This window comes from Lissotriton vulgaris, chromosome 1_1 (genome assembly GCF_964263255.1).
Source record: "Lissotriton vulgaris chromosome 1_1, aLisVul1.2, whole genome shotgun sequence".
In the NCBI taxonomy this organism is placed as follows: domain Eukaryota; kingdom Metazoa; phylum Chordata; class Amphibia; order Caudata; family Salamandridae; genus Lissotriton; species Lissotriton vulgaris.
The window spans coordinates 407,877,978-407,891,974 of record NC_141685.1 but is presented as its reverse complement, the minus strand read 5'-3'; the positions used below and the strand labels follow the sequence as shown (position 1 = coordinate 407,891,974).

The 13,997-nt window shown below is 40.8% G+C and overlaps 1 protein-coding gene across 1 annotated transcript in view; it reads right to left on the bottom strand.

Moving 5' to 3' along the window:
• Nucleotides 1–8,224: 8,224 nt before the first annotated feature.
• Nucleotides 8,225–13,997, bottom strand: part of BSND (barttin CLCNK type accessory subunit beta) — a 156,899-nt gene continuing 151,126 nt past the window's right edge. The window contains exon 4 of the mRNA XM_086952688.1: nt 8,225–12,694. Within this exon, the coding sequence (XP_086808814.1) occupies nt 12,277–12,694 (418 nt within the window). The 3' untranslated portion in view covers nt 8,225–12,276. The remainder of the gene's footprint in view (nt 12,695–13,997) is intronic.

The following is a 13,997-nucleotide window of genomic DNA, read 5'->3' as shown; positions in this document are numbered from 1 at the left end:
GCTTTCAGGTTCCTCTCTTCACCAATCCGCCCTTGGATTGCACCGGACATCTTCCTCCTGGTCGCCTGCAGCATCTTTCCTCCAGGCTCCATAGACTTCAACGCCGGAACCCGACACGACTTGGCACCTATGCACCCGCAGCCTGTGGGTGAGGTAACACGAGCATTTCGGTGCTCAAGGGTAGCTTGACTCTCCTAGTGTCCAGTTCCACAGTCGTTTTAGTCCTATCTAGTCAGGAACGTCCGTACTCACCTTTTCTTTAATCTGTACTGTCCATAGACGATTGTACGCATCTCGCGTGTGAGTTCACACTCTGCACCCGCGTTCCGTGGGCCTCCTATTACTTACCACAAGTTAGTATAGCGTGGTCCCAGCGATCCTACAACCTCTGGACAGCTCCATTCCTTTAATTGACTTTCGCATTCCATTAATTTAGTATATGGTTTGTCGTGCCCCTAGGGCACCATTGTAAATCGTGCAACTTAAACGTATTTTTCCTAAGAGTTTGTCATGTGCTTAGCCCTCTGACTTCATAAAGAGTTCAGAGGTGTATGTTAGTTAATAAATAACTGTTTATTTTCATAACTACCTGTGTGGTGTCCTTTTCATTTGGTATTCAAAGGTTATATGTGGTAAAACAGCTGGCTTCACATGCCATAAAGAGTTTAGCCTAAAGACTGCTTTTGTCCACCCTACTAGGATAGCTGGTCTATAAGGTTGACTTACAACCAATCACCATAAGGGTTGTTTGGACTGATACAAGGTGATCACTAGAACTAGTGAACATCATATATCAGGCCAACTTCTCACGCACACCTACCCTTAGGGCATGTGCGTGCGCCACTTGTGCACACTTACCTTTTTGTGGGGGGGGTGCATCAGGGGGGCATAGGCCCCCTGTCACCCTTGGAATTGCATTTGCAATTTGCGATTACCAATTTGGTAATCACAATTTGCGAATGCATTCTCATGCATTCCTATGGGCCTATAGGTCCATAGGAATGAATGGAGTGACATTACCTAATAGCGATTCAAAATTTGCGAATCGCTGTTTGTTTAGGAATCACCATTTATTTTGCAATTCCAACATGTATAAAGAATTGCTATTTATGAATCGCAATTCCTTATGTTGATGCATGTGGCAGCTGGTAATCTATTTTGTGTCATTAGATTCTTTAACGTTTTTCTTTCCTGGCAGTGCACACACATCATGACCGATATTCATAGACGTTTGACCATTCCTATTATCAGGTTTTAATTATATTATATTTTTTGTACAAATTATATTTATTAAACAGTTTTTTTTCTTTTCTTTTTATTAACATTCATCAACATACAATAAATCATACAGAGGGATCAGTGTTATTATGGGCCTTGACGAGATTAAGCCATCACTATTCGCAGTTGTTCACAGTAAGGACATGTTACGGGGTGAGTATTTCGTCCTGGTCAATGCTGCGTGGGGGAAGGCATATGTCCCCTCGATATGTATTGTATTGTATTGTAATTGCATTTATATAGCGTTTACTACCCCTGACGAGGCGTCGAAGCGCTTTTTCGGTGAGTAGCACGCTACTCCGGGACCCATAGAGGATTAGTGTTGAATTAGTATCGTGAAACATGCAAGTACATTTTAAGTGGTGGATAGGTTAGTCAGTTATTTGGATTTGGAATGATAGCAGAAGGATAGAGGAGGACAAAGGTTTGTATTTATATAGCGCTTGTTGACGCACGCTATTCAGGAAGCCTACAAAGGATTAGTGGTGAATTAATATGGTGAAATATGAAGTAATTTGTATATTTATGAAATTGTTAATGCAATTGTTTATCTGTGATAACTCTGACAGTCCTTCAGACTGAAAATAAACTTCTGATTCTGACATTCTGCATCAATGGTTCTTCATAATAGTCAACTACTGTAATGAATTCAGACGTGTACAGTGACATTGCAACAATAAATATTCGTAGAGACACAGCCAGTGGAGGTATCTAAAGGCCACCCAGCTCCCACATGAACCACCACAGAACGCTCTCCCCAGTTGAACATCAACATAGGACGTGGAAGAAGGAGCAAAGCAGTGTTCCTTTGTTCCCTAAAGATACAACTTATCTCTTCTTCTTTATAATGCATATAAAAACTAAATATAGCTCCAAAGTGATGAAATGTATCTTAAAGTCTAAAGGAAATAAACCTATATACAAGGACATGCTTAACATAACATGTGCATCTAATGTGCTAAAACGTAGATACCCATGGAAAGCAGAAAAAGCAGCAAAAGTAAAGATATTAACACCATACAAACCTATCCAGCCTTGCTGGAGCTCTCCATTAACTTGCACTTTTCTCGCACACCAATTCTGGCACCTCGGAAAGAACACGTAGGGTAGGTAGCCCCTGACCTCCTTCTCGGTCTTCCGTCACCACAGCAGTAAATCCCAAAATCTTTGCCTGCTCATCCGTGAGGCTTCACCTTCATTATTTCCATCCTGTGACTTGCACCTCCTAATTTCCATTCCTTCTCTGCTTATTCTAATTTCCTCATCACTTATCATCTTCAGACCATTACATCCTTCACTCTCTCTCCCAACCTCACCACATTCTCTTCCTCTCGGAAACAAAGCCACACATCTCCTATTCCACTCCTCTTGTCACTTCGCTATGAAGGACAAGCCACCAGGACCTTTCCTTCACCCGTTTTTAGGGCTCATGCCCTGCGTTGCAATGCGCAGGACTGCTCGCGCAGGCGAGAGCCCTTTTGTCCGGGGTTTGAAAACGGACCCTAGAATCGCACACACTCCTGCATGTGCTTTTCCTTTTGGGTTCCGCTATTGGGCTTTGTTTGCGTGTTTTTTTAAAACAGAGCACGCAATAGACCAAAGGCGGGCGAATTGCTCCACCCATGGCCTATTGGTGTCTGTTACGCGCACCAAAGCCCATATGTTTTCAATTATCGTGCCCAGACACGGGCGCGATAATTGAAAACATATGGGTCGCAGTGGCGCGCGCACACCACTCGCGGGCGTGTTTTTTTTTTTTACAACAGCGATCGCAATCAATTTCAGTGCCGCTTGTTTTTTAAACTTTAAAGCTGAGCTTGGCACTTTCTCTCTTCCCTAGACTCAGCTGACTTTTCATCTGGCATTACTCAAATCTCCTCTGTCTGATGTGGGTCTTAATAGTAGACATTTCCCAAAGTTATTGGAGCACTTTACACCTCCCCCACTTCTCATATGTACTCGGTAATAATATTCCACAGCCGCTTTTATTGCTTTGTTTTTCATGGTGCAGACTCTGCTACCTATTTACATAATTTGAGTGTGTGCAGCAAACAGTCCATGCACGCAGCAACGTAGTGACCAGGGTACAAACAAAACATGCAGCGCTTGCACTGTTTCCCAACTCTGAGGGCTTCTTTGACCCTTCCATCGGAGACACAGTGTTTAGTTTGGGGTTTTGCCCGCAGGCTGGGGCTGCAAGATTACAGCAGCCAGGCTGACAGAAGAAAGTCATCCGGTATTTTACTGTTCCTGCTGAGGGTCAGGGAGAGGTCGGTGAGTCCGACCGTAGTCCGCTGTGCACTCACTGTTTACCCCAGCTTGCCTAAAACATAAGCAGGGCACTCTTGTGCACCTAAAAAGAAGCTTTGCTGTGGAGGCAAACCTCTTAACAGACATTATTTTTGCAACTCTGAATATTACAATGTACAAGTCTGCCAAGGAGATAGCAGTGTAGCAGATGGGAGGAGACGTGGAGTTGGTGAAATTGGACAATAGGTATTTAACAACAGATATGGGTGAATGTGCTCCAGATTGTGTGTGCGTGTATTTGTGTGTGCATTCTCAACCATTCAGGGCATATTCATTACTGAGGGTAAACATTGCGGTTCTGGGTCGTATATACAGAGTCATGCAGATTTGTAAATGAATTTTAGATACCTACTCTGCATATAACATGTTTTGGCAGATTCCGTGGCAGTTAATAAAGGGGGCCCTGCCGTATTGTATCAGCTGCAGTTGTGCTACAGTGACCGGCACGGTATGGTGCAGTGGACACTGGCAGTGGGGGAGGGTACTACGGAGAGTAGTAAATGAGCAATGCTGCTCCAATAGTTTCGAGTCTAGTTTGCGCTATAAATAATTTAATTTACTCATTTGGACGGTGCTATTTATACCAAAGGTTGGTAAATCGCTTCACTAAAACCAAATCGGTATGGACTCTTTATCCTAAAGTAGCCTAACGTGCCAAGTTGCTTAACTAAGAAATAACCAGTAGATTCTTTATACAAAAGGGTGGCTTGGTACGTGAGTCGCTTCTCTAAGACCCAACCAATATGGACTTTTAATACCAGTGTAACTTCATGTAGTGAGTTGCATTGTTGAAACCCAACCAACATGGACTTTTTATATTGCATGTAGTGAGTCGCACCATTAAGGCCCACCCATTACAGACTCTGTATACAAAAATTAGATTCATTTACTAAGTCTCTTTCTTAAGATCCAACTTGTATGGATTCTCTATACAAAGGGTAGTTTCTTGTAGTGAGCTGCTTTGCTAATGCCCAGAACAGTATGAACTCTTGGGGGCATATTAGCAAGAACCTGGTTAAACTTATCGCCGTTTTAGCGGCAGGAAACTGCAGCTAAAACGGCGATAATGGGCTTGCTAATATGCGTTGTAGAATTCCAATAGAATCCCAGGTTAGATGTGCAGGACATTTAACCTGGGCTTCTATTGGAATTCTTGGTTGCTGGTTGCTGTGCTGCATTGTGTGAAACCTTGGTAAATCTGGGCCTTGGTCTGAAAATGTGATTACCTTTCTGTATTAGCTGAATACACAAAAGAAAAGAGGACCACTTAGAAAAATAATCATCAAGGATATTTTATCCATGGGAAGCAAATGAAAAGGGTTTTAAAAATCTAAAGCAATTTTTTTCCAGGGATTACCATGAAGTGGCACAGTTAATAAGTGTATCAATTGGGATTTCCAATATTTAGCAGATGTCAAACACTGGAAAAGAATCAATTATATTTCATACTTGGAATTCAGAGATGGCCACCAATAGTACTGTCTAAGTTTCATGCAAGAAATTGGAACCCCTAGTGATCCTCATGTGCTAGTCAGATTCAGCCATTTTGTAAGGCATCAGGTGGTACAAATAAGTTTTGTCTCATGCAAATCTCTTCAATAACAGAAAGCTCAGAAGCAACATGTACAAAGGTTTTCAGTTCACTCCCTTCCTCCCTCAATTTCGACTCTGGAAATACACTCCTCATTCCATAAGGCTTTGAAGACCTGGCTCTTTACCTGTCCGAATCTGTAAGCCCTGTTAACTATGGACATCTCTGATCTTGATCCCTGTCCGCAACGCCTTGATGCCCCTGGCTAAGTTCACGCTTTACAAAGCTTATATTCCTTCATTCATTCATATGGTATGTAGGTTTTGGACAACCCTCTTTTAGGTATTTCACCACTTTTTTCAGTAAAGAAACATCTTTACAAGCATTGACCCAATCAGACATTGAATCCACATTATTACATTTTTTTAACTACATCAATTGGTGCCACAAAGCATTCCTTATCATCACCCTCATCTGAATCCAAGCATTCTAATGGCATTCGGGAAGGGCAATCAGCCCTATAGTTTCCCATCTTGAATATACTTAACACTCACGTTATACTGTTAAAATGTGAATAAAAATCACACCAAGTAAGCTGATACTTTACCTAAGTTATTTCCACCCAAGAGATGAAACAAAGGTTTGTGATCCGTAAAAAACTCAGAAGTTGAACAATATAATATTATTGTAAACCTTTATACTGCTCACACACAAGCTAAGGCCTCTATTTCGATGGTACTATAGTGCATCTCTAGTTTCTTCAAGGTCCTGGAGGCAAAAGCTAGTTTGGTTTTACATCCTTTAATCTACTGTCCTAAAACAGCTCCAGAGCCACGTAGCCTTGCATCAACTGAAACAAAAAAATATTTTTCAGAGATAAAAGGATGTCAGGCAGGAGGTACAATTATATAATTTTAACCTACTCAAATGCTACGTTTATTTAAATTTCCAAATGTAGAACATAAGAAAAAATGCTACAGCACTGTTAACAACTTTTGAAATAAATATTTAATTAATTTCACTAGATGAAATTTAAAGTATTTTTCTGAAGTATAAATTAAAAAATGAATTCCTAGAAAAAAGTATTGTTTTTCTTATACATTAATAATTATTAGAACTGATGTGTAGAATTAATTCAAATTAGGTTAATTATATTTTAACAAAAAATGAATGTTACATTAGTTGGTGATGATGATGATATGAGGTTTATATAGAGCACAGATACTCCAAGGAGTGTCCCGGCCCTGGATTCAAGGCTATCTACAAAACACTGATCGTCCAATTACGCTTGTTGAAAAATTCCATGTTTTACATTTTTTTCCTTAAAGATGGAGGGCTAAGTTGTGGAACATAGCTCCATAGAAAATTTCTTCCAGGCAACTGGTTCAAGATAGGAAAAGGACCTGCCACAGGTTTTAAGCCGTCAGATTTTTGGAACTCTAGCCAATGGATCGAAGGAGGACCATAGGTTTCTTGAAAGGACATAGTCACAAATCCTCTCTCTCAGATAGCGAGCTCCAGTATCGCGCAGGGCTTTGTGAACAAGGAGCAGGGAATTAAAAAGAATCCTTTTTTTAATACGGATCTAGTAAAGTGTCTTCAAATGCAAGGACATATGGGTTTTCGGGAGTAGATTGAGGATGATTTTAGCCATCGAATTCTGCACCACTTGGAGTCTGTTAAGAATATAATCTGGAAGACCTAAGTATAGTGCATTTCCATAATCCAATCTGCAAGTTATCGAGGCCTCGTTCACCATTTTCTTAGCTTCAACAGACAGTTAAGGAAGACATTTTTTCTAAGAGCATAGCAGCCTGAAATAGGAATCAACCAGTGCCTGGATTTGTATTTGAAAGGAAAGGGCACTGTCAAATTTGATTTCTAAATTCTGTACGGTGTATTGTTGTGGGCCAGAGAGGTGGCGTCCTTCAGCCAGAAGGTCCTCCATAAATCTGGTGATGAAGGGCCAAAAAACACCATCTCTGTTTTCGTCAGGATTACATTTCAATTGATTGATGAACAGCCAGTGAAACACATTAGAGAGGCAGTTTTAATAGCCTCTCCAGTGAACTCTTTTCCCTTTCCACAGGTGAAAAGAAGTTGGGTGTCATCAGCATATGAGATTACCTTATTCCCCAAGGTCTCAGCAAACAAAGCTAAGTGCGTGAATTAAACATTGAATAAGGTGGGTCTCAGTGCCGAGCCCTGAGGCACTCAAACAGTTAGCTCATGCACTGGGGAGAGAAAGGGGGTATCCAAGCACCTTGACTTCTTTCATCCAAGAATGAAGTGAGCCACTTCAGGGCTAGGCCACTAATCTAAATAGACTGAAGGTGGGCAAGGGCTCTCAAGTGGGGGACAGTATTGAAGGCCGCCAAAAGGTTGTTAAAATATTTTAGAATTAAATAATAAATATGTTGCATATTATATTTTTTAATATTAAATTATATTTATTTATGTGTTTAAGTATTTAAAAAAATGTAATTTAATTAAAAATATTTACTATGTTATTTTATTTTAAGTCTCAGTCACTGTTATTTTCTATGGGAGGGTGTTGCAGTATCAGTGTTGACCATGAGGAGAGCTGGACTTATTCCTGTTTCTTTCGGGCATTGGTAATTTACACTCAAAATTTGGCTCCACCCCCTTTTCCAATGGGTGGAGACAGTTAAGTCTTCACTTTTGGGAAACGTCATGCTCAGATTGTGTGACTAGCCTAAAATTGTAAAGTTACTGCAAAGTGTAAGAATAAATTATACATGTGAATTATTTGCAGGTGTAAATTACCTTTGTGAACAGCCTGAGCAATCTCTTGTTGCTAGGGACGGCTGTGACACAGTGAGTGTCCCTTAAAGCATTGCAGTAAGTATAAATACGTAACATTCATCATGTACATATTTTCTTAAAGACCCAGGACCTCATTTATGAAAGCCTTGCGCCACCGATGCGTCACTTTTTCCCATGTTAAAAGTGACGCACCGGCGGCGCAAGGCCTTCATAAATAAGGCCCCCAGCCTTTTTAGACCATCTTTCAATTATAGTGCATGATGGGCCTCTATGAGGTAATAAAACGAGAATATTTTCAAACTCTTACACAATTAACAATTTTCTGCCATCACACATTTTTTATTAATACTGAGCCACTGAGAGTTTATTGGAGTTTTCAACAAATTATGATATGAGAGATGCTAAGAAAATAAACACCCAACTAATGGGAGGACCAAGATCTGAAATCCGGTGATGCAAAAAGGCTTATACCCAGAGACAATGAATGAAGCTCAATGTAAAGCTCCTGCAGTTGAAAACATGCAGAGCACCTTTAGGGGTGTGCCTTTTTAACATATATTATTCACTTGTGTAATAAATCATTTGTAAAAAATAACATACACTCATAAATATATTTCAATATAATTATTTGTATACATTTCTGATTTTATAAATATATTTCTTTCAAGACAGAAAACAAAAACTTAGTAGAATGAAAGCATGGAAACATGGGAGAAGAAATACAATCAATATTTAAAATTCACATGATCTTGTTACCTTCTAAGTCCAATCATAGTGTTCTAAAAATGATGAAGAGATTGCTTTCTATACCTAAGTTTCGCTTCTCAGTATGCATTACATTGCTATGAAAAAGGCACAATTGGTGTTGTATGTGACATTCTTGTGTTACATGTCCTTTTTTGCATCTCTATGAATACATATTTGCTTGCTTTTTTCATTTGATATTGATATTTTGATATTTTAGAAAACAATTCAATCTCTTCTTAGACTTACATTTGCTGTGAAAACATTATATAACTAGAGTTTCAAAGGCATTTACAGAAATATTTACACGTTTGTCATTTGCTTGCATGTGAATGAACGCATTTGCAGAATTAGAGGTTCAATAATTATTATATTGTATGATCAGCATTTCATTTAAGAGTACATTATTTTCTTCTTGGTAGTATTATGAAACCCTGTTGGACTGATAACTCGCAGGCATTGTGTACCTTGATTAGTTTGCACTTGTTTGTAATTTATTGACAATGAGTATATTTCCACTGGATTATGTTCTAGAAGTAAAGACAGAAATATCCAATCTAAAGCCAACAATTTAACAGTCTGACTTGTAATGTGAATCCTCCTACTTACTTCTGCATGGACTGTTTATTAATTTGTTCTTTTAAAGTGTAACCCAGATTCTGCAGCAGTGATGCAAGCCCTTTTACAAACACGATTGGTCATGCCCACTTAAAAAGACCTTCGATGTGTTATGTGATCATAAATGAAAGAACGCACTGTGGCCTTCATCTCATTTTAGACAGACAACTGATCTGTGTTCCAGTTGTTTCAGGCCACATGTAGGTTTTCTGTAGGCATCTGCTTTACTGATTTAGCCACAGTGGAAAATCCAGTCAACTAATAGAAAACGGTGCACACTGGGTCATGGGGCTGAAACATGGGAATTTTGCATATTTAGTAGCTGCTACTCGGAAAAAATTCAGATGAGTACAGCTGCATTTTACAACTGGTTGCTTTAGTGTGATAATACCTACAGGTTTCTGGAGGGATGTTTGTTTAACTAGATGTCCAGAAACTCAAATCCCACAACTGGATCCAACATCAATTTTCACATGAGAACAGTCATGAAAAGCCTGAAAGCTGTACCCTTAACTATGCTCTAATGACCCAGTAACACAACTATCATTAGTGTGTCTGTGGCAGCGAACGTTTTCAGCCATATGTGAAATGGCACAACTCTTGAGAAGATAATCATTTACATCATGTTCGTCATGTCAGTATTATCACAACTAGAAGCACTCAGATGGGCCCTTAATCTCACTTGGTTGTGTGGGTGCATGCTTGTGGACAGTGAATAAGCCTTCAACTCCCTGCTGTGTGTTCCTGCGCTGGGTACTTCCACCAATTAAATGTTGGGGCATATTAGCAACAAAGTGGCGAAGAGAGGTGTTAGCCGCCTTGGCTTAACGCTTCTCTTCGCCACTTCGGAAACGCTAGGCTGCACCATATTACCAAGGATATGGTGCAGCCTAGAGTTTCCCCCTGCGATGGCGATAAGTTTTACAACTTAACGCCAGCCCAGGCAGGGAAGGTTTGTTTATGTACAGGAAGGAGTTCCTTCCTGCACATAAACAAGGCTTAAATGCCATTTTGTAACTTACATGTGTGCTGCTTTATGCAGCACACATGTAAGTTACAAATTGGCATTTTTAAAAAGAGATTTGTTTATGTACAGGAAGGGACACCTTCCTGTACATAAACAAACCTTGGCATTTTGCTTTTTTCCATGTGTGCTGCACAAGGCAGCACACATGGAAAAAGCAAAAACGAGGAGAAATAAAGCATTTCTCTTCGTTTCGCCACCTTAAGACCAGTCTGACCTGTTCTTAAATTCAGCGCTGCCACCTATTATTGCCAAGCTTGATAATAGGTGGCAGTGTCGAAGTGAATGGGTGTTGCGGTGGAACGCCCACTGCACGCCCCCTTTCACGATGAGTTTATTGTGAAAGGGGCCCTATTACCAAAGCAGCGTTAAGTCAATTAGCGTGGCTTTAAGCCACGTTAATTGACTTAACGCTGCCTTGATAATAGGGCGATGCAGATATCGCCGAGTTATCGGCAGAAAAGTGCAGCTAACGGGGCGATAAGGGGCTTGTTAATAGGCCCCCTAATTCCTTACTTTCTGGTCAGCATCAATGTCCTCTACAAAAACCTGTGGACCCATGACAGGGTCAGTGGAGTGCTGTCAACGCCCTTATCAGTTGGAATGCACACCAGACAAAGATGTCCCCTTTCATCCCTGTTATTTGCCTTGGCAATGGAGCTGCTTGTAACCTGGACCAGGCTGGATGCATTGGTTCAAGGCAGCCAAAGAGAGGGGGGGCACTGAGGACCCCATGTCTCTGTACTCTCAAGGGATGCTATTCTTCCTGCAATGCACTAACGGGACTGGTCAAAGACTAATGGAGATCCTAGGGCTCCACGGGGGAGCCTTTTATTAATTGGGAGAAAATTACCATAATCCCAGTTAGAGGGAGAGTGGACACAGTCATTGACAATCCAAGCTGGGCATCTAATAGAAAGCTTTGAATATCTTGGTATCCATATTATAAATAATCCTTAATGTGGTATTTGAAAAAAGACCTAACAACACACTACTAATCTCCATTTTAGGCAGAGAGGTTCTTAAAATTATGGTACTGTCCAAACTCCTTATTTTCTCCAAATTACCCAGCTAAACGCCTTTAACTAGTTCAATTTGAAGAGAACCAATTTATGGGCTGATCTACATCTCTCCCATACCAAAATCAACTCCCCGTGGCAAAAGAAGTTATAGGCTGCTGGTACAGGGCCCACCATAGGAAAGGGTGGTGGATCAAATTAATCATACTATGAAAAGGCATGTGGCTGCTACATTCCTGCTAGACTGACTGGCTTTGAGAAATGGGGCCAAACAGGGATCTCTAGCCTGGGAGACCTTTGGAAGTTACTCAAAATAAAGAGTTTGAATTCAGCAGTTCCCCGTTTTATAAATACTTGCAACTTCGATATGCACTAGAGGTCCATCGATCAGACATGAGTACCATCCCGGAATTTATTTCCTTTAAGGTAAAAGTGACAATAGAAGGAATGAGCAAGAAAGACACTTCAAGACTATCAGGCTCTAATTTCAAATGGTCCCCGTCTCTTGGTGAACTTGCAATCTAAGTGGAAGGGGACCAATGGACATAGAAGACAGGAGGGGTGGATGGATGGCACTCCGAGGGCTTGTCAATACAGCCGGACTGAGTTTGATTTAACTGAACTATTTACATACAGTGTTTTATACTCTTCACAGGCTGTACAAGATGCCATTCCAACTTTGGTAAATTTGACCATTTGGCATGGAGCTGCTGAGTGATACAAGAATATTGTAAATAATATATGGCATGGACAACATGATACTCGATTACAAAACAAATAAAAAGAATGTAATAAAAAAACATAAATGCAAGCACTGAAATGGAAGCAACTAAGAAACTAATTTCCTGACTCTGATGGAATTGCGATGTTTGTAAGAAGTTTCTTCATATCACATTATTTGTTTACAATTTAAAATGTCTTCTGTTTTACAAAAATGTCCAGGTACTCGCTTCTAACATCTAAATTCATTTCTCAAAGTCAGATTCATCATCTAGTAAATTATCAGACTCTTCCTTTAACCCATAATAGAAATCCTCGTCCTTATCCACAGGGCGCTGACTTGTACCGAAATCTAATTGGCTGCATTCTGGCACCATCTCTGATATAAAATCTACGTGATTGGCCACAGACGGTATGATGGGGCTTCCATCATCCTTGCTAGGAAGTTGCTCCTCGCATGGTAAACAATCAATAAGTGCAATATCGTCATAGCAAGGCGGTCCACCAATCAGTTGCTCCACTGCTCTCTGACGCAAAAACACATTTGTTAGCTCCTTGTGGACAGACAGATCTGGGCTGCTTCCATTTGATTCGTCTGAAGATGACGTATTAGCGTCCTCCTTGAAGGATGCCAGCGGTGCTTCTTTATGCCACTCTGGTTGACTGTAAGAAAGAAGAGAACATAAACTCAGAATTAATATCTGGTATTAAAAGTACAATGACTGACTTGTTTTTGCATTTTAACTTTCGGAAATGCAGTTTACTGTAAACGGCAGTTTTCTCGGAACCTGTCGTGAGCGATATGTTGATGGTTTTGCAATGTTCGTTTTGCCTAGCTATAATTGGTGGCTCCACCTTGACACCTGGCATGCTGAGCAGCTGGCCTGCTGAGCTGAGCACACAGGGTGGAAACAACATTTGACTCTTTGAGAACTTAGCTATACCTCTAGCTTTATCTATAATTACTGGAAAAACAAAGGTTAAAGGGACATTATAGTTAGGAATGGAATTAAGACATTAACGTACATAAAAATGAACCCAGATAATCTTTGAAAGAAACTAAGGTTAAAGTGGCGTTAGAGTTAGGCATAGTAAAACGACCGTATCATACAAAACCCCCCCCCACAAAAATTCATTAAAAAGCGAAAGGTTAAAGTGATGTCATACTTAGGTAATAAAGTCTCACGAGCCTTAACGTTCAAAACCCCCAAAAAAACACTGATATTCACAGTTACAGCATGGTCAGTGATGGCTACCGCCCCTCTCCTTGTATGCCCACATCAACCCAGAACACAACGAAACGGAACATGATTTGTCTTTGGAAGGCGGGGGGTCGCAAAACCCCCAGGCCGTATTTATTAAGATACAAAATAATAAAATTGTTAAACAAAATATACAATTTTTATGCAAAATTAATCAGAAACATTTAGATACATTTATATCGACAATTGTGATCGGCTAGCCTTAACAAGATTCTAATACAGCTTGTTTCCTAACCGAATCTAACATCCTCATCTGAAAATTTTGCATAGTAACATTGATGGCGATATGGCAAGGTCGCTAACCGGTGTCAGGTCTTGCAAGCTGCGCCCTTACGCAGGTGCGCGTGCGCAGCCAGGCCCGTTAATTACCCGGTCCATCCCTGCAGCCGAGCCCGTTTATTACTCGGTCCACCCTTGCAGCCGAGCCCGTTAATTACTCGGTCCACCCATGCAGCCGAGCCCGTTACTTACTCGGTCCACCCATGCAGCCGAGCCCGTTAATTACTCTGTCCACCCCGTGAACTTCATTTAACCAGTGAAGGAGGGCCATAACTTGCGTTACCAACTGCCGCTGAAGTTCTAGGAGGGGCCAGTGACCCCTCCTCCTCCTGGGCGGACACCTCCAAAGGATGATGCCGCTCCCTAAGACCTTAAAATAGCTGCTCACCGGTCATAATCTTACCGCCACAGGCCAGCATTGTTAC